Raw genomic sequence first — 26,719 nt, 5'->3', positions numbered from 1 at the left:
ATAATTTAAAACTAAGGCTTTTTAAATAGAATTACTGTGTTATTACTTGCTCACTTTTGTTTTTTGTTGAATTTTAAGTAGTGTGTTGTGGCTGGAATATTTTTTTAAATAGTGACAAAGTAGGTGGTCTTGTAATTAATATTTCTGTACAGATCTGTAAACTGTGCAAGATTTGTTTAACAAAACAGAAATCATGTGCTTTCAGATTAAGACATTTGTTTAGGAATGAAGTTCAAGTTTGTCTTTGAAATTCAGTGATGTAGTTTCATGGCCTGTGAAATTATTTGTTTTATGAACCATTTTAAAAGTATCACTAATTCAAGAAATTTCTGTGACCTGTTGCTAAGTATTTAGACTATGGATTAATTATATTTTCTGTGCTTCAAATAGTGATTTTAAAAACTTGGTGAAAAGGCCAAGTTACTTAGTAATGAGATAAATTATTCAACAATAAGATGCAGTGTGTTCATGTAATCTTTTCTTCCTATAAATGACTGTGTTTTTTCAAAAATTCAAGAATAAGCAAAGGTGTTGAATTGAAAACTAAATAGTCTCATCTCAGTAAGTACCTATGTGTTCAGCATAACTCAAATGCTCTTACAAATGTGCAATTTATTATTTCTGCCCTTAGTGAAACCTTCTTTTATGAACGATTGACCTGCAGAATAGAAAACATGACGTAAAAACTACCTACTGCCTTCTTGAAGCCAGTCCCTTGACACACAGCCAGAACTCCTACTCACTGACTAATTAGGATCTGGGCTGTATTCATGTAGTGCAGGTACTGTGCTCAAGCAGTGTCTCAGAATGTGCTGGCATTCAAATTAAAATTAATTTTAATTCATTTAAAATGAATTTACCCCTTACCTCTCCACTCAGTAACTCTCCAGCTGATACTGCGGAAGTTTTTAATTGTCACTGCCAGCGTTACACTTGCTCAAGATTACAGCTCATTGCAGTGCTACCATGTTAATAGTTTTCTTCAAAAAAAAGACTGTATATTTGTTTATTTTTTTTGACAAAGCTAATGATAGTTGTTAATAAAAACAATTCCAGTGAAAGCTGAGCAAAGACTGAGAATAAGCAACCTTCTTTGAAAGGCCTGATGGTTTAGTCTATTGTACTAATTTTGATGGAATACATGTGCCTGCTGAAAGGAAAACAAGAGTTTACAGAGTATTTTGAAAAAACAGCAATATTCAGACCATATTAAAAAAAAAAGCTTAACTGGCATTTTGTCTTTTTCTGAGAGTAAGATCTTTTAGTGAGGAGGATTTCTAGTATTAGTGCAAGTTTTCTTCTCAGAATTGTGTGCTTTGCTTTTTTCAATGTTAGTTAAAAGTTGCTCAGAAGCATTCAAAATGAACATATTGTTTTTATAATGTGTCAGATTCTAGAGAGCTGCCATGTGACAGCCACCCAGATGTCTCGTAGGCATTGCAGCGCACGCAATCAGCAGCAGAACCTGGCTGGCTGCAGTGGCCGCGCTGCAGAAGGTGCTGGCATTCTCATTCCGCTAGCTGTGTCCTTCCTGGAAGGGTTCTGTGTCTGTTCATTACTTTGATATCCCAGCAATCATCACAGTGTTGTCCTTTCTTTTCACTTTACAAATGTTTTTTACTTAAAAAGGGCTTCCCCTTTCTTCTAGTCGTGCATCTGGTCATGCATGGTGCTGCACACATTTGTCACCACTGGTCACTGGAACTGCTGATGACCAAGAGAATAATACACAAATCTCATCTGGTACAGATTGCACTGCCTGATGTCTCCAAGATTTAATCAGATGTAAGCCTTTCAGCAGCAATAATCCAAATCCTTATTGATTCCAAATCTATCTAATGCTAGATGGAAGCTTCAGTACAAGCCTTAGAATCAATTAAACAATGCAGATGAAGCTGCACTTAGAAAAGGGTTATCCCACATATTTGTAGCCTGTGACCTTTTTTGAAAGATCAGGCTGAAGTGTGTGAGAACAAGCTTTCCTGTTACTATAATCTAGTTGTGAAATTTCTTCCAAAAAAAAAAGAGTCTGAGGTTCCACAAATTCTTTTTCTGAAAACTGCTCTCTGTTATAGTCAGGAATGGTATTGATTGCCCAAGTTTGTAGAAACCTTGAGAGCAAGCTGTCCAAAATGAGTTTCTAAAGCAATCAGGCAGCAGCTTGCAGAGTTGCTCTAGAAAGCAACTAGAATTTTTTTTCTTTTCTCTCTGCTTCCCAGGGAACTCAGATTAGAAAAAAGGTATTTTCATAAGTAATTCCCATTGAATATATGAAAGTACTGGCATTTTTTTAGTGAAGGTTGAGAACCACTGAGGAATGCAGGCACTTGAAGAATAAGTACCAGCCAAAAAGCATGGTTCAGAACCTCAGCAGCAGCTAAATGTTTGACTAAAGGACTTAACATAAGTACCTTTTTGCAAAGCTGTAAACTTGGATAGATATTCTAGCATTGTGTAAGAATATCTAAATAAAATATTACTCTAAAAATACTGACATGCATAAAATTAATTTCCCATTACCTACTACCTCAGCCTAAATACTTATAAACAGGAGGAGCAATATTAAATAGTATAAGCCTAGGATGATTTTCTAGCTGTTTATGCATCTTCCTCTCAAAAAAATGGCCAAAACAAGAGAAAAAAAAGACATGATATATAATATAGAAATGAAACTTCTGTAGTCTTAAGTTTATCCTTATAGCCAATGTCTTTTTCTTCCTTCTTTACAAATTCTGTTTTGAATTTCTTCCCAAACTCATTTATTTTTCTTTGCCTGTCTACTTTGTACATTCTCTCCCCTCACTCCTCCCATTTGTTTTCTTTCCCTGATGTTATTCTTAGTATTTAAAATGCCATAGTGAATAGAAGTCACTTAAAGCAAAATATAGTTCAGATTTATTTATTTTGTACTTTGATTCCTACTTTTTATGTTTGTTTGATGTGCTTTGTAAGCTCTTTGGAGCAGAGACTGATTCTAATCTCTCTGCTGTTGTCGTGATGTTTTGATTTAGTTCATATCAACTGCAGTGGTCTTTCTGCTTATTTGAAGTGATGTGAAATAAAATTTATGTTCACTGTTACTGTTTGGCTTCTGTAAGGTTCTGTTTTGTTACTGTATTGAATAGTAACTTATAAGTTTGCAACTACGGTCATCCAAGTTTGCTGGTGACAAATAGGTGCATGGGATATCAAAATCAGGGCTTTTCCAGTAAGACCATAGAAGTGTGCATAAAAGTTGAATTTAATTCTTAACTATAGCTACAATTTTAAATTAAAATATTTTCCTTTTTCTTTTTTAATTGACATCAACTTCTAAAAATGCTAGCACTGAAATACATGAAAATTGCAATAAATTATTATGCAAGTGAAGTGTTTATAAATACTTTTGCAATATTTCCATTTGCTTACAAGTAATTTCAACATTCAGATTTAAATACTTGATTTTAATCCATTTTGAGTCAATCAATAAATACAGAATATAAGCATCTTAGGATGGAGGGGTTTATAGACTGCATTTTCCAATTCAGAATTGTCCACAAAATCCTTGAAAATGAAATGAGCTGACAGCTGTAGTCAGAACCAGATACATAAGGTACCATTATAGCATATTGCACCATCAATTATGTGTCAAGCATGCTGCCAAATATTAAGTGTTCTGACCTCTGTTATTAATAATAGAGGCAAACACTGGGGACATATGAAAGATAAGTAATGTAATGCATGGAAAATCTGTTAGAAATTTGACTTTGCTAATGGATATAGAGCCTATTTGGTATCCTGCCCTTTCCCTTGCAAGCCTTGTAATTTTATGAAAAACTGGACGTACCATGTAATGGAAAGCCACATTGTGAAAAACATACTTTGATAGAACAAAATATTCTGAAGCTAACTAATAGCAAGAGAGCACTTGTCATCAAGCTTTGCACCTTTATTTATATGTATTTGTCCCTTCCCCTGTTCCTCATGAAAAATGTGAAATTAATGAAATGGAGAAGTGTATCTTTATTGTATTCTCCATTCACACTTGTATTTTTAGGTTGTTATTTTGCTTAATATCACCTATCGTCTTGTAGAGTTTGGCTAGTCAAATCAGTGTCTTTCTCTAGAATACACCTTCTAGTATTTTCAGATGTTCATGCAGGACAACACTGATAATAGGTAAAAATGACAAAAAATAGTACAATGGCCAACCAGAGGATAGAGATAAACATTTATGAAGGGAGTGGTGGTAGTTAAAAAAAAAAATAGTTCAAACCCCAGTCCCTTAACTGACTTGAAAATGCCCAGAATATAGAAAGCATAGGATAGAGAACTCCTTCGTGTTCAGTCACTCTTGGCACTATTTCCTGCTTCCTTCTTAATGTAGAACATTGATTCCAGAATGCATTATCAGTAAAACATTAACCAGTTGGTCCACAATTTCATCAGGAACGCCCTGTAATTATATGAAAATCAACTGTCTGTTTAAATTCTTCAAAAAGTGTTCTTCAGTCCTAAAAGTCATAGAATCTCTCTTATTATGACCTGTGCTAATGTTCTGTTGCTTTTTTTTCCTCCCTTTGAACTTAACATTTGGGAATAACTAGGTTGGTGACAGTAATTGCAGCTACAAACCATATTTCTTTCTGAACTTCACTAATCTGCACTTGCATAAGAATTAAGAATGAGAGCTCCTCTAATCTCTAGTACATTTTTGTTGATGTTACTTTCTTTGTGTCGTCATATATTCTAAATGTGTTTAAGTCTCAAAATTGTTTTGCAATGAAAATCCAGTGTCCTACACTACAAGCCAATGCATAATTAAGAAAGAGCACAGAATAAAAGATATGGACCAAGACAGTATACTTTTGTGAAATTACCAAAATTTGCACAAAATCAAAAATGTTGCCAGATCACTATTATATTGACAGAAGCAGATTCATTCTTCCCTTAAAAAGTAGGAAACTCTTTCTAATGATCCTTAATGATCTGATGCTTATCCTGTATGCAGGACACACTCTTGTAATCATCGAGAACTTAAGATTTCATTTGATGTTCATGTCAACAAGATGTTTGGCTGTTCTACAAAATTAAATCACAAGTTCCTCAAACAAATGTTCCTCTAAACAGTTTTCCACAGATGAGAGTAATTTGCTGCAGTTAAAAAATACATAGATGTACAGGAAGAGATTGTTGATCTGTATCTCAAGGTAACACTGTAAGCAGATTGAAAAATCAACATATATTTTCTTCTGGGCACTAGGTGCAGTGTATTTAGTACATATATATGAATTTCCTTCTCCTTTTCTTTCTTAATTGGAAGAGGGGAAAGAACAAAAGTCTTCTAGTGATCAGATTGTTTTTCCATGGTACAAATTTGAATTGAAGCCATCTTTACAAGCAAATTAAGCTAAGCAGAAAATATTTCAGATGCAATAATGATGATTTTTTTAAAGTAATTTTATATATCTGCTCCAGAAATTGTTTTCCTTTTGTTTATATTAGGGGAGTACTCAAAGAATCATAGAATAAGCTGAACTGGAAGGAACCCTTCAGGATCATTGAAGTACAACTCCTGGCTCTGCACACAGCAGCCCCAAGAGTCACACCATATACCTGAGAGCATTGTCCAAACACTCCTTGAATTCAGACAGGCTTAGTGCTGTGACCTCTTCCCTGGGCAGCCTTTTCCAGTGCCCAACTACTCTCTGGATGAAGAAGCTTTCCCTGAGATCCAAACTAAACCTCCCCCAACTCAGCTTTATGCCATTTTCTCAAATCCTGTCACTGGTTTTGTGATGAGATCAATGTCTGCCTCTCTGCTTCCCCTTGTGAGGATGTTGAAGCCCACAATGACACCTCCCGTCAGTCTCCTTTAGATTGAACAAATCAAGTGTTCTCAATCACTTCAGACTCTTGATCAACCTTGTGGTCCTCCTTTGGACGCTCCCCAATAGCTTGATTTTTTTTTTTAGATTTTTTTAATATTTGGGCACCAAAAACGGCACACGATATTCAAAGTGAGGCTGCCCCAGTGCAGAGCAGAGGGGGACAATCTCCTCCATTGCCCAGCATTGCCTGATGTCCCCCAGGACAGGGTTGGCCCTCCTGGCTGCCAGGGCACTGCTGACTCAACTTGACAACAATCAGGACCTCCAGGTCCCTTTCCAGAGTGCTGCTCTCCAGCCTCTCCTTCCTTAATCTATACCCACAACCAGGACTTCCTTGTCTTGGGTTGTAGGCACATGGCACTATGGCCCATGGAATATCCAGGGTAAAACAAGACTTTATTACATTTGATACAATGCATAATTAAAGCCATGAATTTCTTCATATTTTTTTTATTCATACATATTTAATACAGATATAAAAAAATTTGTGTCCAGCTGAAAAGACATGACTTAATTGCCTGACCAAGGATGAATTAATCAGCATGCATTATTTCTAACAATTTCACTTTCCTGTTCTATGCTTGACTTCTTATCAACAAAGTAATATTGAGTTTCGTTACTTATTTTCCTGATGCTCTAGGTCTGTATTTTGAATATCTGTAACAGCAGTAGCCAATGTCTGCTGTGGGCTGTACAGGCTTTTAAGGATTCATCAAAGGTGGTAAAGCTTTGGTTGAATTCTCTTTCCACGTTACCCCCGTGATCTGCTAGGACTTGCTAGGATCAGCTACTGGATGGCTAACCACTGGTATTATTCCTGTGCCTTTTACATAATAGCCTGGCTATTCATCCAGCCTTGTGACAGGATATACACGCTGTGCCATGCATATTCCCATCACGTGGCCGACATGCATCTGCAACACTGGCATTGTGCTGGTGCAGCAACTTGCTTCCCATTACTCAAGGGCCATGTGCTGCAGCACCCTCAGGAAACAGTTTGGCAGGAGTGAGGCTGCTCAAACCTCAAACTCTCTGCCCACCTCTCGTGAGGTGCAAGCAGTGAGTCACCAAATTAGTTGTTTGTTAAGCTTGGATTTTTGTTTGTGACCCACTGATTGAGACCTTGAGTGGCATCGTGCAAGGAGTGCAGGGGTGATGGGGAATGAAATTCTCTGTGTTACCATAAATTTGAAGTCAAAGCTCTCAGAATCTGCTTGATGCATGGCTTGGGTCAGGGGTGGCCCTTCCTATGGTGACAAGGGAAGAGATGAAGGCCTTGTTGGGCATATTTCTGAGACAATGGCTTGGTTGTTGGAACCTCCCAGGACACTGGGGTTAGTGAGGCTTAAGTGAAAACATTTTTTGAACTTCATAATGCTTTGTCAAATTAAACAAATTTACAATTAGTATTAGAATAATAGAATCACAAAATAGTCTGAGTTGGAAGGGACTTTAAAGATCATCTAACTCTAGGTCCCCTGCCATGGACAGGTGCATCTTTCACTACACCAGGTTGCTCAGAGCTACATGCAGCCTGCCCTTGAACAATTCCAGGGACTGGACATCTACAACTTCTCTGGGTGATCTGGTTCAGTGCCTCATCCTCTTCACAGTTCTGCATATAAGTCTGTTTACAGAAGTGAGTTCTGTGAATTCTCCTTATCCTGGGATGTTTCTGCTGTATTTGACACTGACTGGATAAGGGAGTAGATGAAACCATACATGCCATTTTATACCCTCGCAGTTGTTCACGAGACAAGGAACAGTTTTGATTCAGGTGAGCTAGTTCTGAGCTACCTGTTTCGTTCATGTAATGCTCAAAATCATTGAACTGAAAGAGTTTATTTTTTTGTTAGTGGCAGAGTCGGATAAGAAATTGTAAATTTCTGTTAATATGGCTTCACATTTCTGCATTTAGAAGTTTTACAGGTTTTTTGAGTATTGCAACAATTTTGTAGTACACTGTAGAGAGTCTCCAGCCAGTTGAGGCATTTTGTACTAGTGTATTTTGTGTCTCATACTGCCATCTAAGGGCCGTGTAGGCTGAGAAGGTGGCTAAAGGTTCTTCAATACTCTTCATTCTCCATACTGCCCTTCCCTTTGGGAAGTCAGCAATGCATGGATGAGGAAGGTGGACAGGGGACAAACACCAGTCTTTTGATGCACTATGCCTTAGTTTCATCTATGAGGAACAGGGGAATCTTCCTGATAAGTGATAAACTGGAGTGTAAATCTCAGTAATCTCAGTTTTAGAAAACTAGATTTGCAATGACTTTGTGTAAATCCAGAGAATAAGAAGGCAGGATTACAGGATTTGAGGCTACCACTGAAACAGCAAGGGAGTGTGAGGTTTAGATTCTTCAAGGGACCTCTAAGTCTTCATGTTCTACTGATTTAGGAATTAGTGCTTTATAAAAGGATTTGTTTATTAAGATTTTCCCCAGAATGGTACTAAATAGCATGATTTAGTTTCTTTGTTTAGTGTTTAGTTTGTTTTGTTTTGTTTTTTTAACTGGTTTTGCATTTTTGGGTGTTTTGATTTTCTGCGACTAAGGGATTAAACAGAAAAATGTTACTTTAGGCATATATGATATTAAATAACATGGACATAATTTAAATATTTTGGGGTTCAAGTATTCAAAATTTTATCACTAAAACTTCTCTTTCCAGGATAAAAATGTTTATACATATATATATATATAATGTGCAAACTGTGTTTGTGTAGGCTTAATTCTATAGCTACTTTTTCACACAGATATTTTGAACTACAGGAGTGATAAAGTGGTGGAAGAAGTAAAACATTTCATTGTTTGCCAATATAGTGATGTTGGCATTGACTGTCAGAAGCAGTTTTTATAATGAGGACCCCTTTATTTTACAATGTATGACTTGCTTTTCAGGCTAGTTTCTAACAGAGCTTGCGTACCAGAGAAAGTAATTAATCTTGCATGTTACTTTGGCAGGCTCATGGAAGCAAAGACCTGGAAGAGCAATTGCGGTCTGTGTCCAGTGTGGATGAACTCATGACAGTACTTTACCCAGAATACTGGAAAATATTCAAATGTCAGTTGAGGAGAGGAGGTTGGCAACACAACAGGGAGCACTCCAGCTTTGACACAAGATCAGACGATTCCCTGAAATTTGCCGCAGCACACTATAATGCAGAGATCCTGAAAAGTAAGTACAGGACACAATCCGCATTCCAACACGACACAAAAAATGAAATTCTGAAGGCTTTTCAGTTGCATCAAAAACACTTTAAAAGCTAAGCATTGTCAGTAAACCCACCTCAGCAGTTTGATAGGATGTGTTCTCTATAATAGAAAATCTTTGGTAGTCAGCCTTTCATAATGAAACCAGTCACTCTGCAGATATATTTTAGGTTTGTCTATTGCATAAAAGTGCTTTCTCGGCTCAGTAGAGAAAGTGAAGTGCTTGTCTTCAAGTATAAGGAATCCTACTTTGTAGAGGCTGTAACAGTTTGGCAGAAGTCAAAGAGGATGCTAAGAGTTGGGCTCATTGAGCTATTTCCTCTTATTTTCTGCAATTGCATCACGGCTGGTAATGCTTTCTTCTCTTACGCATTATGGCTTTGGAATGCCAAATAACCCACTTCAGCTTTTTCAGCTTTTTTTGTTGTGCTAAAACAAGCAAAACAGTTTTCAAACCAATGTGTTTGAAATGTACCTTTCAGTGTTTCAGATAGCTTGGATGAAAATGCATTAACTTACAGTTTAAGCCAGTGCCTGTAGGCAGAGAATGCAGGATTTATAGCAGGAGGTGCATTTTTGGACATGATATTGGAAATCATGTACCTTAATGGAGAATTTAAAGTACACATAAGGCAAAATTTCCATTTTTGTTGAATAGCTTACCAAAATCTAGTGCCAAAAGGGAATAAACTTACAGGTGTAAGTCTTGGAGCTGTTTAGTGTAAGATTATGTTTAGTAAAATGCTGTATAACATGATACAAAGTCTTTGCCCAGATTTGTGAGGGTATTCTGGGCACAAAAGTCATCCATCAATTAAATCACATGCTGTACATAATTGCTAAATAGTGAGCTTTTGCTTTAAATTATATCCTTCTAGTTAATAAACTAAGTATGTATTTAAATGAATTTCACATTAAGTGTATAAAATTTAAGAATTCTAATATATTATATCCAAGTGAAATACTGTGTGGGGCTGGTTAGAATTACTTTGTAGAAGTGTGCAGAACTAAAGTGCAGATTTTTCTCAAGATTAGACTTGCCCCAGCTGAAGAAAGGACGTGTAATATAAAGAAAGGGTGTGCATCTTTAGCTGCTGGCCAGCAGTTTGAGGGAGGTGATTCTGCCCCTCCCTCTGCTCCAGTGAGACCCATCAGCAGTCCTGTGTCCACAGTGCCCAGCTCAGGGGCCCCCAGCACAAGAAGGATGTGGACCTGTTGGATTAGGTGCAGAAGAGGGCTGTGAGGATGTTCAGGGGGCTGGAGTGCCTCTCCTATGAGGATGGGCTGAGAGAGCTGGGGCTGCTCAGCCTGGAGAAGAGAAGACTCCCAGGAGTTCTTATAGCAGCCTTCCAGAGCCTAAAGGGGTTCTATAAAAAAGATGAGGAGAGATGTTTTAACAAGTCCTGTTGTGACAGGACAAGGGGAATAATTTTAAACTAAAGAAAGTAGATTCACACTAGATTAAAAAAAGAAAACTTTTACTATAAGGATGGTGAATTACTGGAACAGGTTGCCCGATGGGGTGGTAGATGCCCCAACCCTAGAAACATTCAAGGTCATTCAGGTTTGGGTGGGCTCTGAGCAACCTGATCTGTTTGAAGATGTCCTTGCTCATTACAAGAGCAAGGTTGGACTAGGTGGCACGTGGCATTTAAAGGTCCTTTCCAACACAAGCCAGGCTATGATTCTGTGCTTTAAGGTCTCCCCTGCCTGTTGGGTTCCCTTTTAGTTCTACTGTGACTTTTCATCTGCTCCATGATGATATATCATGTCCCTATGAAGGAGAAAAATCAGCTAGAAGGTAACATAGAGAGATGTGTGCTTCACTGACTAAAGTGTGTGACGCTAGAATTTCATATTCTGGTTTTAAAGTTTAAAAAGGAATCCTAATTTACTGTAGGGTACTTTTGGTTTTAAACAGTTACTTATAACATGAAATTCCCTGTAACTTGGCAGGTATTGATACTGAATGGAGAAAAACTCAGTGCACGCCACGTGAAGTTTGTGTGGATGTGGGAAAGGAGTTTGGAGCAACTACAAACACCTTCTTTAAACCCCCATGTGTATCCATCTACAGATGTGGAGGTTGCTGCAATAGTGAAGGACTTCAGTGTATGAATATCAGCACAAATTACATCAGCAAGACAGTAAGTTCTCACACTTTTGCTGTTCTTGTGCTCCTTGCAAATACGTTTATGTTCATGCATATTTTAAACCTTCTAATTGCTACTGTGACAAGGGAAATAGTTGATTCCAAAATACACAGGAAAAACAGCTGAAGACACTATTGTCTGGAAAAAATACATGTTTAACACTCTTTTCCCCAAAATACTTTTATTTTTCAGGGGAAAAAATAAATTATGATGTCCCATTCTCAATTTTGAGATTATCCATGAAACTTAATTATCTTTTTCTTTCTTTTTTTTTTTTTTTTCCCCCGTCTACCTTATGCCTGTATGGGGCAATCCATGGAAAACTAGCTTGTAATTTTATTAGTGTAGACTGCTGCAGGACATGTGCAGTCAGGATACATGTTTCAAATAAAGCCTTTTAGGAAGGGTGTTTTACTATATTAAGACATATTAGCATTATGTATCTATTTGTTTTTTGTATTGCATCTTCTTCCAGTGTATGTGCAGGTTTTGTTCTTCAAGTTCAGGGTTAGTGATCAGGTAGGAGTGTGCAGAGATCATGCACTGAGCCTGTGAGTTGCCTTTAAAGCAGCCTACACTACATTATTCTAAGTAGATACAGGAATTATCACAATTATCTTTCAACATTTCCCTCAAAAATCACGTAAAAAGTCATACTTAAAAGCATTTCTTAGGGAATTTTCCTGTTACTGTAGTATTTGGTAGGGTTTTTGTTGTTTGTGAGCTTTTTCAGTTTTTAGTGTAAGTCTTGCTTCTTTTTTCAAGAGGATTCATCTAGCTGAAGATGCAGTACATATTTATAATGAAGACCAAAAACTGCATAGCCAGTTATAAAATTGAAGCCCTTGGAAATGTCACTCCTTTATCAAAAACCTTCTTAGTGTTCTGAGCCTGTTCTAAAGGAAATTAGGAAAAGGGAATATAAAGAAAACAGCAAAACCCACTGTTTTTGTAGAGTGCCTTTTCTACCCTCATTTCTCACCAAATCTGTCTGTCTGAAATGGCATATCCTTCCAAGAATTTTCAATGCTAAATTTAGGCTGCTGGTAGACAACCACGCAGCACAGGAGTAATGTAGCTCAAATAGCTTAAATGAGGACAACTACACCACTGACTTTGTCCAGGCCTTACTGTTTTTCTCATTATTAGGAGAAACCATTGTCTCAATTCCACTTGCTTGAAAGATATAATTTTCATTTTAAAACCTTAGAAGTGGTGGTTTTTTGGGTTTTTTTTTTCACATTTTGGTGAAGTTTAACTTACCAAAATAAAGGATTATCTCATCAAAGGAGCTGTTCCACATAACACAGATTTCCTAGTTTTTGAGCACTGTGTCAGTTTGGGCTAAATCATATCTTTCTCTTCATTTTACTGTTCACATCTGTTGAGTGAAATAATTTTTTACTCATTAGAAAATGTTTAGCACTGAGTTTCCTTTTGCAGTTCACGATGCTATTGGTGATGATATGATGTAGGAGTAGTTAAAGATTTGAGAGACTCTGAAAAGAAAAATCTTAAAAGTCTTATTAGAAAGAAGAGGCAATAACACTCTTGTTTTCTTACTTATTCTGAAAAAGCAAGCAATTGTATCTGTGAGTTTTCTGTCTTGCTTCTGACTTCCAGTTTTATCTGGTCCTTGGCAGAATGCAGTTTTAAAAGAAACTTCAATAAAGGAACAAACCTATAGCTATATATCTTCATCTGACACCATCTCAAATTTTTTTAAATTATGTGACCACAGTTTAACCCATATCAGATGAGAATTAGGAAGAAAAATAGTATTGGATTCAGGATCTTCTGTGGAATTCAGGTACCCCACACATCTATTTTCACCACAGTTTCTCTTATTTCATGAAAGAAATGAGTACAAATACTTTTCTTGTAATTTACCAATTTTAGCTTTGTTTTTTTTGTGCAGAAACTCTGTAAGATAACTTAATACAGTTCGCCCTGCAGAAAAAAGTACTTAATGGGAAATTAATTTTTTAGCTGGAGTTCTCACTGTGAGGGCAAGCTCTAGCATTGGTCCCAGACATTAAAATATAAAGAAAGATTATATCAGCTTTCATCAAAATTAATTAAAAATAAAAGAACTAAGCAGAGAAATTATTTTTATAGGGGGCAAATCACTGATTTCCTGGAGAATAGACCAGGTCAGATGTTCCCAGATTGCCTAGTGGAACACAGTGGTGGTCCAGAGCAAGGTCAATAGTTTTCTATTCAGGCTGTGTTCCTCCTTTCTAGCTACTTAACTTTATTGAGAGAAAAGTAGAAACATATTCTGCTTTGTTTTTAATACCATTTTTCCCAAAACCTGTTTTTGTAGTTGCTAAGGGATGTTTATACAACCAGGATTGAGATATGAGACAACTTGTTAATTAAGATACAGTGCAAGATCTGTGACAATATTTGAGGACTCCCTAAGCTAATTCACAAACTGCAGTTGGTCCTCTCCTGCCTGCAGTAGCCCAGTTTTTAAGTGGTGACTTGTCTAGTAGGGATCTGTGGGAAATGTGACTGGTTGGGTTTTCATTTTGTGGTGTGATTGTTTGAGATTTTTCTCTGATTTGTTATTAAACAGCTGTTCTCTGTTTCCATGGCACAAATAATTCAACGGTGGTTACAAAGACAGTGGAACCACCTGCTGCGGTTATAGCCTGTCCCTCAGCAGCACTTTTTAATGCCCCACCTACAGGCACTTGCTTATATGTTGAAGGGAAGCATGGGCAGATGTCAAAGAGCTTTTTCATCCCATTCTCCCTCTTGGCTGTCAGGAAGGACATTTTTTTGGCTTCTTTCAGATCACTTGTTGTAAAGGTCCTAAATCATCTTGTTTCACAGTTACAGTTATAGTCCCTCCAGGGAAAACATCTATCCAAGCAGATCAAAATTAGATTTAGAGGAGATTTTCTCACAGGAAACAAGTTAACAGCTTGAAATTGTTTGCCCAGTTTGGGATGTGTGTGGTGTTCTTTTTCACAATTCAGAGATATGCCACAAGAATATTCAGTTGTTTTCGACATTAACATTTCTACCTTTTCCCAGGCATTTTTTTTTGTTAGACTAACTCTTTTAGTGATATAGTAGGTGCTTTAAATAGTGGGGGAGACATAAGTTCCAAATTTTTTGTTAATATTTCTGGGAAAAGAAAGGGATTAAAATAGCAAAAGATAGAATAAGGAACCCAAGCATATTAAATATATATGAATTTATTACGTCAAATACCTGTTGTTGTATCCCACATAAACCTTGAAATAGTTTTTCAGGAAAGTTCAAGTAAAATAATGACGTTATTCCATTTCTCAAATAGTTTATTTTCATTCTTTTCAATATAGATATGTTTAATTTTGAAGTCAGTCTTATGTCCTTAGTTTAAAAATCTCTCTAGACACATTGTACTGTGTTACACTGGTTATATTTGGCTGGCCTTACTGACACTTTAGAAAGTGCAAAGATCACAAGTGATGGAAACTTAGACTCAATCAATTTAAGGGAAACTTGCCAAAATAAACCGAAGGCCATCAGAAGAACATGGGGTAGTTAATGTAAATCTTGGGAAAAAAACATACATAAATCCTGTATTTGAAAAGTATCTAGAATGATGGCCTTCCCACACAATAACAGTTTTGATATATTTTAGGAGTCAGTGAGCATATTAAGAATTTTATGTGTGCTGATACAATGGATATTGGCACATATGATAGTGCTGAATAAATTAATTTAACCACTGAAGCAAAGAAATGCTTTGTATAAAAAGACTCAGTTTTTCTGGTAAGTACGCTGAAGTCCTTCTAGTGTAAAGAAGAAGCCATCAAGGCCACAGACCAAAATCACATGTCTTTTGGGGCTTTGAGTAACCTGCTCTAGTGAAAGGTGAACCTGCCCATGGCAGAGGGGTTCTAATTAGATGATCTATAAGGTCCTTTCCAAACCAAACCATTCTATGAGTCTAAGGATCAGTGAGAAGGAATATATGGAAAATTGTGTTCTCAGCAGTTCTGATATCACTTTTTGTCAACACATTCAAAGATTCCCATCTTCTGTTAGATTTTTTCTTTTTTTCTAAGTTTAAAATCGTATTAAGTTCTAGGTTGTGGACAGTACTTGGAAGATAAACCCTGGAAACTGTGTGAAAGACTGGAAGACCTGCCATTTGTCTTTCTGTGATAAAACAGCCTTAGACTGGCTGAATGGCAGGTGCTGAATTCTTATTAAATGCATTTAATTATTAATGGCTTTCAATTGTTCTTCAATTACACAGAGCTTCTGTTAGTATGTGCTGTACTCTGAGATTAACAATGTGTAACTGATTTATGTTTACAATTAGCAGCTTTTCTGGAGGAGGACAGAGCTTTGTGATTATGTGGGGGGTTTTTTTGGGTTTGTTTGTTTGGGGTTTTTTTTGGTTATAAATATTACTCTTATACAATCGCTTATAGCTTCTGTTGTTGCTTTCCACTGGTTTATTGAAAATTCAGTGTTTGTGGCAAAAAGGTACAGGACAGCATGGGCAAGTTGAGGCTATTTTTGTCTTTTATTTGCTTCTGACTGGAGCAATACTCATAAATTGCTGTTTTATTTATTATAGCTACTAAAATTTTTCAGAGCAATAAAAACTCTCCACTTTTCAAATACTTCTCTAACCCCTACTGCTATCAGATCTTGTGTTTTTCTGGGGACTGAAGCTCATTTGTTGTAGTCTTCGGTACTGATTATCTGTCTTTAGGGATTGGTGCCTGAAGGAAATGTTTTTTCCCTTTAGAGTGAATTAATCTGTTTATCAAAATTTAAAGTTGGAAAGGAAGAGAAGATCTGGACTTCTAAGAATGCAGTAAATCCAATTTTTTAGAGAGTGGGGGATCAAACAGCCATTTGGTCTCCAAGAAGAATTACCCATTTGGGCCATGTAGGTAGCAGCAATAGTAGCCACAGCCAACAGTGGTGCCAGAAAAAGAATTGAGAACCAGCCTCGTACATAGATGTTATGAGGCATTTTTCATAGAAATATCCTTTCTATGTATTGACATTTGGTTGGTAAATATTGCCAGACATGCCCTATAGTGACAGCAGATGTTGAGCTTATTGTTCTGTTGGATGAGGAAGGGGAGCGAAAAATAAATTGTAGATGTTATCAAAACCATAAAGCATTGTGGCCAGGTTTTACATAATCTGAAATGTTTTACTTAGATAAAGATTCAGACATAACTGATGCATGTTGTGAGTTTATTCACTTAAAATAGTTTCATTGAATAAACAGTAGCAGCTATTGGGTGAGGTAAAATATGTTACTATTTAGTGAATTTATTTGAACAAACTGAAGGTAATTTGAGGAGGTCAAGGAAGCTAGTCTACCCTTATGTTGTTTAACTAGACTTTTTTCTCACTGCATCGTTGAAGTGTTGATGGGAATAATTGTTAGCAATATTCGTCTCCAAACTGATACCTTTCACAGTGGAAGGATAAATGTAAATTAAGATTAATTCACATTCACCATCATTTCCATTTCCATTACCATGATTGATACGTCTCAGCTGTTTTTGTGAAATTTCTCTCAGTGATCTCCTGAAGCTGAGTTGGACTGTTGGGCAGGGACCGACCTCTTTTAGGTGCTTTGGAAATGTAGCAGTCGTCCTGTGCTGCCATCTCCAGTGGCCTGTAGTCTGCTATGCTTTTCAGCATGGGAAATTGATCTACTGCAAGAATACAGGAAGAACATGCACTTGTTTTCCAGCTGCAGTTAGGTCCATTCACAAACTCATGCTTATTTCACTTTCTAAGATTTATCAGTTCTCTCTGTAGCAGATTTTTATTTCATCTTCAGAAAAGCGAGGTCATACTGTCATGAGCGAACAGAAAAAACAAGATCTCCTTACATGTGTAATATTGTAATTAAGTTCATTCTCTTTGTTCTGCCCATCAATTCATACATATCTTCTAAGAATCAGCTTTCTAAGCAGGTGAATACATCCCATGATGCTGTTTTTATATCTTGAAGTATTTAAAATTACCAGTATTTTGATTACATTTGCATGTCGTACATGGCATACTTTAAAGTTACAGATTTTTAAAGAGCATTGCAAACACATCTCAGCCAAAAATTAGTCTTTTTATAAAATCTTACCAACTGGAAATGGAATAAAAAACCAATTACTATTTTTAAAGGTGGTAAAGTCCCCAGGAGATACAGAAATGTTCTTAAGTGTATTTGGAAGAATGACTGAACACCTAAAAAGCAGCAGTACACTGTTGCCCTTCTTAAACACTATCAAAACCCAGCTTTTAAGACTTTGACGTACTGTATTTGTCCTAACTTTTCAAGAGATTGAGACTTGAGTCTTACAGCAAAAACTACTTAATTTGATAAAGTAGATGTCCTGAACTGAAAATTAAAATTAGGTTCTCTGTTTTTCTGTTATCAGTTGTTCAGTTTTGCTACAAGGTATCACTGAAGTTGTCCTCTTTCACCAGTTGAACCATAATTCCCAACGAATTTAAGATTTTGTTAATTCACATGCAGATTATTTTATCAGTAGTGGCTATTTTTTAATACTTAAAAAAAATAGCTCAAGATATATTTATTTCATCAGGATAGGCATATAAGTTCCATAGACACAAATACTAAAAATTTTAAAAATGTGGTATGCTGTAGTTCAAACGTTGTTCATCCAGAACTGGAGTGATCAAAGTCCACTATACTGCTGTTTTACATAAGCTTTTGTAATTGTGCGACTGATGTATTAGGTGGTAACTTACTGTTACTTCTTTATATTATTGTTCAGCTTTTCAAAGCGCCTTCCAAAGGTTTCATTTTGGGTTTTTTAAAAATGCTTCCAATTTGAAGTCATCGCCTCTAGAAAAATGCGCTCTTTGTACATTTTTCTCTTGTATATTAAATGCTGTAGTAAGCAGACTGGCATGTAACAGGGTTTAACACTAAAAATGTTGGTTGTCACATCATGACTATTATATTTATTTTGCACGTAATAATTATTTAGCAATATGATGCTGGAAGACAGCAAAAAAATCTTAACCTAAGTTCATGATAGGTTTTTCGAACGTCCTTACATTAGTTTTAGCTGGATCTGTATCAGAAGTTTTTTGCTTTGCTTTGCCTTTCGTAGCTGTTTGAGATCACGGTGCCACTGTCCCACGGCCCCAAGCCCGTCACCGTCAGTTTCGCCAACCACACGTCCTGCCGGTGCATGTCCAAGCTGGATGTGTACAGACAAGTCCACTCCATCATAAGGCGTTCCTTGCCAGCAGCACAAACTCAGTAAGTATGAGGCTTGTCTTGTCTTTCACATTATGAGGAACTCTCTATAATTCAGATTTAATATACTGCTGGGAAGTTTTCACAGTTAGGATGGGCAGCTGTGCATGGCAGTAGCACAATGCATTCTGCAAGGGAGCTGCAGTTATTTGACACAAAGACAATTTTACTAAATTAACATCACGTTTCTACCCAGTAGATAAATTGGAGCAAGATGATTTAAAACTGAAGAATAATGTATGTGGGATTTGCTTGATGAAAGAGCTACAGTCCAATTGTGACTTTAAAAAAAAATCAGCAAAATCAATTTATCTTCAAAAGAAAAGCTAAAAATATCTTTGCAAATAATTGGGAGACAACATTTCTCACTCAATTTGTATTTTCAAATTTTAAATGCCTTTTTTTTTTACAGGATTGTTGTTTAGGGAATCTTTAACTCGCAAATCTTTCTTTGCATCTTCACATGCCAGAGGTGCATATAAAATAGAATGGAAGAGGGAAATAAAGGGTTAATTGGCATTCCTTAGAAGTAGCATATTGATTTTTTTGTGTGTATGATTTTTAATGAAAAATGTCACAGAACAATCTGGCACCAGAAATCTGATTTTAAGTTATTAAAACACTTGAAGTTTTCCTTCCTTAATTTAGAGGTTTGAGTGATGATTTTATGATGTAGAAATATTTAGAAGGTCAAAAACACATAATAGACTAACAATTGCTTTGAGGAAGACTCAGTAACTAGAAGCCAAACCGGAATGCACTGACATTTTTAATAAGGTGAGTGAGTAGAACAGATTTCTCAGAGGTGTTAAGCATTTTCCTCAGTGGTTTCAATCTGTTTAAGTCTGGATGTTTTCTGACACGTTCCTAAACATAGATTATATTCTATTTGAGTTTAATTTATTTAATTTGTTCATCAAAACGTGGGTCATAAACAGTAGCTTGGAAATAAATCTTATAATAATTAGTTTAATCACTTAATTAACATTATTTAAAAAAAAAAAAACAACCCAAGAGTCAGTAAGTCAAAATATGTTGGCTTTCTCCAGCTTCCCAGTGTTTCTAAGTTAAGAGCAGTTTTAATGATCAGTGCAAGAGTTTATTCTAGCCAGGAAACAGCTACGTGTAGTTGAGGGCGGTGAGAGTACAGATGCCAGATTTGGACCTGCACTCACAGGAAGCTGTTTGTCCCGTGGCTGAGGAATCATGCTTCAACAGAGTAAGACAACATAGTACTAGATCAGAATATATAAAGGTCTTCTCTACTGTTACTTAATGTATTTAAGTTTGTAATCTGTGGCTTTGTGCAATAAAACAGGCAGGAGAGTTTGATATTTTTTTGTTTTGTTTGGTTTAATTTGATTGGTTTGGTTTGGGTTTTTTTAACAGAATACAGTAATATATCTGTAGATAATCCATACTATTTCTCAGGTGGAATTGGAAGGCAGGCTGAAGGAAATGTATGCCAAGTGAGGCAGCAAGAGGGAGATCATTATTGGGATGAAATCAGGAAATGCTAGTTTTATCAAACTAGTGAGGTGAAGCAGGGTGATGTTAAACCACAGCAGTCTTCACAAGTGGAGTGATTTAGCATGTTGAAGGGGAGCGGTCTACATTAATGATGATCACAGAAGAATATCCCAGCACCTGCATTTTTGAATGTGTGAGTAATGGTGCTCAGGGGAATGAAAAGTGCATCAACTGTGTAATACAGGTGTTGTCTTAAAAGATTAGTAGGATTTTAGAAATACTACAGAACAATGAATAAATTACACAGCCCGGATACATGAAGTTAGGCTTGACTTGTTCAAAGATGTAATGTCAGCTGTGGTGATAAAGAAATTGCAAGCAAGGAAGATGAGATAATACACATAAATATTCTATCAGTGATTCACCAGACAGCTCAGTTCACTCATTTTTTAAAAAGGCAACAGCTGATGTTTGGATTTTTTGCTTTCTTTGGTACCACTACCTTGGCTGCAAACTGTAGCAGGAAAAGAGGACTAAAGTGTTAACTTGTTTATTGGCTTTATTTTTAAAGTGAAGAGGCATCGCTGCTGGAAGTCTAATTATTTAGGTGGGAGAAGGCTGGCCAGAATGAGTGACTGATGAGGAAGTGTTAGCTAATGGCACATAACTTTCACATAAGCAGAACAGAATCTGATAAACTGATTTTATTTTTTTAAGTTTTGCCTACAGAATTCATTCTGAAACTATTATTGCTGCTTTTTGACATCTTAAATTTGAAAACATTTTTGTACTTCAAAAAACTACATGGAAAATGATGTCTGTTACCTTGCAGTATTTGGCATGCAAAAGAATATTTATACTCATCTATATGAGGCTTATATTCTAGGTCTGTTTCAAAACAATATCAGCAAAGTACAAATACTTCTAGAAGTTGATACTAAAACTTGAAATATGAGAAGGTTTCTTCAACAAATGGTTGAAAATCTCTGTAGTGGGGAGAATCTTTAGTAACAGATTTGACACAAATAAAAAATAAAATTATGAATGAGCTGACACTCTTAGAAATATATTTGCAATGATGAGAAATTAAAGCAATCAACAGCTAAAATGGTTTTTTTTCTCCTTGAGTTCTTATGGTAGTAAATCAACAGCATTTTTAATTTCACAGGTGTCATGTGGCAAACAAGACCTGTCCAAAAAATCATGTTTGGAATAATCAAATTTGCAGATGTTTGTCACAGCATGATTTTGGTTTCTCTTCTCACCTTGGAGATTCTGGTAAGCACTTTCCCTTAAAGCATCAAATGTTGTTCTAATGACGAGAAGTTGGAGTAATTATTTGTATCTTTTTCTGTATTGTTGCTACTACTGGTTGTTGCCTGTCTTTTGACATATTCTTGCTTTTGAAACACCATAAAAAGTATGGAATTGCTTATTTCTTCACATAAAAATAGGTGAGAGAGTAGACAGAAAAATCTGGTACTAGTGGGATTTCTCTGCTGCTTTTCTAGACACATCTGAAGGATTCCATATCTGTGGACCGAACAAGGAGCTGGATGAAGAAACCTGCCAGTGTGTCTGCAAAGGAGGCGTGCGGCCCTCGAGCTGTGGACCACACAAAGAATTAGACAGGTCATCGTGTCAGTGCATGTGCAAAAACAAACTTATCCCTGCATCCTGCGGGCCCAACAAGGAATTTGATGAAGAAAAGTGCCAGTGTGTATGTAAAAAGACCTGTCCTAGACATCAGCCGCTAAATCCTGCAAAATGCATCTGTGAATGTATAGAATCTCCCAATAAATGCTTCTTGAAAGGAAAAAGGTTCCACCACCAGACATGCAGGTAAAACCACAGTTTTTATTTCTTCTATGGTGTTCAAGGCTTAAAATAGAGAAGTCAGGCAGTGAAGAAGCTAAGAAATACCATCATAAATATCCAATGTTGATTTTAATATCTCTCTTGATTTAAAGACTTAGTATTTGAGGGAAGAAATTAAGTTCAGCCTTTTTCTGTTGTGTTGTGGTTGAATATGATAAAGTTTGAATCATTTTCTCACTTCCAAGGACAGTATGATATAGGATGCTTTTAACTTTTTTCTAAGCTGTTTTTCTTTTGTCTTTGAGTGCAGAAAGAAAGATTTATATATGTTGTTACTTTATACTTCTAGAACCAATAGTCCTGTAGATGTTAGCACTGTTAGAGGGGACAATCTCTCCTCCTTAAGAAAAGACTTTGATTTCTTACATATTGGCTCTGCCCAGCACAAGCTGTCTCTAAAAGGAATAAAAAATCCTGCAACATCCTTTTTATTTCTGAAAGATCCCTTGCTCATTTAAAACAGCATAAATTATACCATTTAATTTATATAATAAAAATATAAAATATATTAATGATACAAATTTATTAAAAATAAATAAAAGTACCACTCTATTTAGCTTTGTGCTAGACGTGTGAGCCTTAGACATGGGCATAATCCTATAGTCATGTCCTAGACAGCTCCCTGCCCTACAAGTAGTGCTTGTAGCTTCAGATGAAAAAACAGAAAATCATCTAAAAAGTACAGGATGGGAAGGGGAAAAAAAAGCTCTTTGCTTTTTAAGGTGATTATGCTGTTTATCAGCCCAAGAAGTAGCATTTCTTCTTGTTTCATGTATGGAGTTGTTAGAGTACCCACAGTGACAATCTGAGCATTCTGCACAGCAAAAAATCACAATTATTGACCATAAAGAGACGGTTGCTGCTGCTTTGCTCTGCACTATGAATAGTGACTAAACATCTGTCTTAGCTCCAGTGTGCTCAGATTGTCCTCACTGAAATAGACCTCTGTCACATGAAACCACTCCGTAAACAGCATTCAGACCAAGTCTCTTGAAAGACCTGCTCTATTGTTCAGCAGTTTCCTAAGGAAACCACATTTATGTAGTTACAATGACTCTACTGCTATTCACCCTGTGCTACCACCTCTAAAATTTATTTTGGTCGGTTTTGGCTGGGCCAGATAACTAGGAACTTCATCTGTTAAGCACTTCAGAGGAGGAGAGGGACTTTCTTGCTCTGTTGAAATGTCCCAAATAAGGATAAGACTGAAGTAACCTGACCTTGACTGCTGCTAGACACAAACTCACATGGGAGAGGTGCTGTGTAGCACTCCCAGCTGCAAGTTGAAGTTCACAAGGAGGCATGAATCCTAAACTAAGTGAGCTCCTCATGCTTAATGTTTTCATGAGTGCTTTTCAGAGTGTACAGTCATAGGTGTGTGGAAGAGTTTGGCTTTGCCTCTTTTTCTTCTTATTTCATTTTGCTGTCATTCAGTACATGAAATGGTCTGAACTTTCATGCCAGAGACAGCAAAAAGGTGAGTTCAGTGTTTCATCCACTGCATCTCTGTGGAGTACCTTTTTCCCAGAACAGACCTACTGCTGGTGGCCTATTCACTTAGAAAATTAGATCCTTCCACAAACCTTTTCATTGCCTTTTACCACTGTTTCCAAACTTTTGGGGAATAAATCACATTAGGGGTTTGAGAGATTCCCATGAGCTGCTACATGGATTTCCAATCTCCATTAAGTGGCACAAAATAATGTTACTCCCTTAATTACAAAGACCACAGTGGTGAACTAATCTGTGATAAATTACATTGAAAACACTGAACATGATGTGACTAGTTAATAAATGTCCCATTTGCACTCTTCCTCATTCCTTATCGCTTTCCTCATAGCCAGATTCATTGGTTGAACCAGATGGTGTGAATTAATGTAACTGTAGTGCAGACCTCATATCATAAACAAATTATTGCAAAGTAGTAACTTAGCATCCAAAACAAGCACACATACTTATTTGCAACAACAATAAGAGTAGCCACAAGCCTGAAACAAGAATTACCTAGGGAAGAGGAGAGTGACATTGCACAATTTAGCGTGCTGTATATATGCAAGTAAGAGTTACCATAATAGATCATAATATCAATGTTTCACAAACAGGCACGCATTATTTAAATACAAGTTTTAAGTATAACTGTGCTGAAATTCAAGACATATACTTTTGTCTTTTGACTCATTGCCAGTGTCTGAAAAAATCACAGACTTGTACTTTGTCTCTATTATACACCAGAAAGTATTTAGCATTGTTATTGTAAGGTTATTTTGGGTCAAGTTCTTGTTTTAATAGAAAAATTAAATAGGAAAAGGAAGGGTTCAGGGACAACCAGAGATATTATCTTTGTATAAGTTCTATTTTTCAGTCAAGGAGCTGGTGAGGAAAACTTCTGCTGCTGCATAGGAAGATGTGATTTGTGGTTCAATGCTGTATTTCTTTTAAACTTATTTTAATTGGGTAGACACTAATTCTGTTCTTTCTCCATTAAGACTTATCAGAAACATGACAACTAGGCTCTGATTTTTCTTCAGAATGCACACAGATGCAATATGAATACAGATATATTCCCACTGGCTCAGAGGCTGGCTGTGGGAATTTGCATCTTGAAAGGAAGTATGTTCTCATTTTCAAGATCAGAGTCACAGTGTAACATATGTAGACAAACCTCTCTCTCAGGCTTATTGAAGTAGTCAATAAGATGAGAAACAGTCCTGGGTAGGAAGGTGAGAGATTTGGTTATCACCTGATTCTGGATTACCACCTCCAATTTGCAGCATGCAGTAGGTTACAACAAACCAATCTGAGTACAGAAATATATCCTATTTTTAAACTAAAACTTAAAAAAATAGTACTCAAGATTAGCATGCAACTACAACCAGCAGTGTGATAAAAAACATCCATATGTATCTGTTGCAATAGAATAATTTCAGTATCATTCATTATTGTTTCATTGTCTTTCGTGAAGAATAGTTCAACTAAAATTGTTGCAAGAACAAAAAAACTTAAAATATACGTATTTGTAGGAATTAAATATTCTGTTGAGAAATGGCAGTGTGAAAGCACACAGTTTTCTGCTCCAGTTAACCATAAATGATAGTGTTATATTAATGCCCACTTTTTTTCCCCTTTCTTCAGTTGTTACAGACCTCCGTGTACAGTGCGGACGAAACGTTGCGACGCTGGGTTTTACTTCAGTGAAGAAGTGTGCCGCTGTGTACCTACATATTGGAAAAGACCACTTATGAATTAGCCAAGAGAGCACTACTTGCTACGTTGGTGTACATTTTTCCATTAGAACAAAAGAACAGAAACTTTGCTAATATTTGGAATTAAATGTTCACCAGAGACCCTGTGGGGCTTTCAGAGACAGACTCGTGCTTTTCTCAAGACATGGAAAGCAAATGTAGAAAACAACTGGGGTTCACGTTTTGTAAAGAACTCAATAAGGACTTGTTTTCTGTCAATGACCAAATGCCTAGGTTCTCCTTCTTGTGATTTTTTTTTTAAGAGATAATGACTATATAATTTATTTCCACTAAAACCATCGTGCAGCATTTCTGTTTATAGCAGTAACAATTGTTAAAGCTCACTGTGATCAATATTTTTATATCATGCAAAGTATGTTTAAAATAAAATGGAAATCGTATTATATAATGGTGAGAATGTTTAATCATCTGCCTAAAAAGGAACTCAGCTTCAGCTCTATTTTCTGGATTCTTAACAGGGAAAGAAGCAATAACGAGAAAGCACTTTTATGAAGGAAGGCTGCAGACGTTTTCTTATACCTGTTGTGTTTGTCATTTGGAATAGTTGTACTGAGGGCTTTTTGAGCCAGTGATATTTCTGTCTCTAGAATGAAAGTAGAAAGGAAGGCACAATTAATAGCAAGAGAACACTGGAGATTCTGTATGTTGCCCGAGTATAAGGACGGTGTTTAAAGCACAGCAGCATCTACTCACATTCCAATATAGTCATCTCCTATTTTATTTCTTGGTGTCATTCCCAAGGAAAACTATAAAATTATGCCTGTTCAAAATTATTGGCATGTGAGTGGAAATACCAAGATTGTTTTTTATTTAGTGTTACAGGCTACATTATAAATTTTACAGCTAAATCTTTCTAAATGCTTTGATGAGTTTACCATTATGTAGTCAATCAGATCTCTTGATCAACACATACAGATGCAAATATATTTTGAAGGGGAAAATATATTTTCCAATGGGGACATGAAAGGACTTATACCAGTCTGCTGTGGATTGACACAGTCTCTACACTAAAAAAGTCTCTTTCAGAAAATATGAAATCAGACATCTACAATTTTAAAACAAGGTAAGATTTTTAACTTGCATGGGAAGGGCAATCTATTAAAAATTAAAATATATCAGAAGTTGGAATGAAGTTTTTTACTTACAGAAACTTTGTTGGGTACTGAGTGGAGCAAAGCTGCAAAGCAAAATTCTTGTGACAGGGCGGTCAGAGCTCTAAAAATGATTCTGCTGCATCTAAGCAGCTGTTCTTAAAAGAGTTATTGATTAAATAGTATTCTATTCTAGAACGTTGGCCAGGAGGGGTTGCTTTTCTAGATTCTTTGTATTTCATATTTCTTAAAACTGAGTTTTAATTATTCAGTCCCCATTGTGGGTTGAGGCAGTGTAACAGGGTGAGAGATACTTTGAGACTTCACCACTTTTCACTGTCAGCCTGCTATGCTCAGTGTTCTTAAGAGGCCAGCTATTTATTATCCAAATAGGATAATAGGGTGAAGTTTGGGCATGCAAATACTGAACAATGTCTTTATTACCATATTGCTTCAGCAATCAAATGCAGGTAGAAATGTGGATGACAATTTAACATTGAGATACAACTTCA

The 26,719-nt window shown here is 36.4% G+C and overlaps 1 protein-coding gene across 1 annotated transcript in view; it reads left to right on the top strand.

Moving 5' to 3' along the window:
- The window catches only part of VEGFC (vascular endothelial growth factor C), a 68,513-nt gene extending 42,313 nt beyond the window's left edge, over positions 1 to 26,200 (top strand). The window contains exons 2-7 of the mRNA XM_041427944.1: positions 8,834 to 9,047; positions 11,039 to 11,229; positions 18,357 to 18,508; positions 21,144 to 21,253; positions 21,487 to 21,817; positions 24,986 to 26,200. Coding sequence (XP_041283878.1) covers positions 8,834 to 9,047; positions 11,039 to 11,229; positions 18,357 to 18,508; positions 21,144 to 21,253; positions 21,487 to 21,817; positions 24,986 to 25,100 — 1,113 coding nt within the window. The 3' untranslated portion in view covers positions 25,101 to 26,200. The remainder of the gene's footprint in view (positions 1 to 8,833; positions 9,048 to 11,038; positions 11,230 to 18,356; positions 18,509 to 21,143; positions 21,254 to 21,486; positions 21,818 to 24,985) is intronic.
- The last annotated feature ends 519 nt before the right edge of the window (positions 26,201 to 26,719 follow it).

This window comes from Onychostruthus taczanowskii, unplaced genomic scaffold (assembly GCF_017590055.1).
Source record: "Onychostruthus taczanowskii isolate IOZ18803 unplaced genomic scaffold, ASM1759005v1 scaffold12, whole genome shotgun sequence".
In the NCBI taxonomy this organism is placed as follows: domain Eukaryota; kingdom Metazoa; phylum Chordata; class Aves; order Passeriformes; family Passeridae; genus Onychostruthus; species Onychostruthus taczanowskii.
Note: the sequence above shows the minus strand (reverse complement) of the source record. Positions and strands in the feature narration are given on the sequence as shown.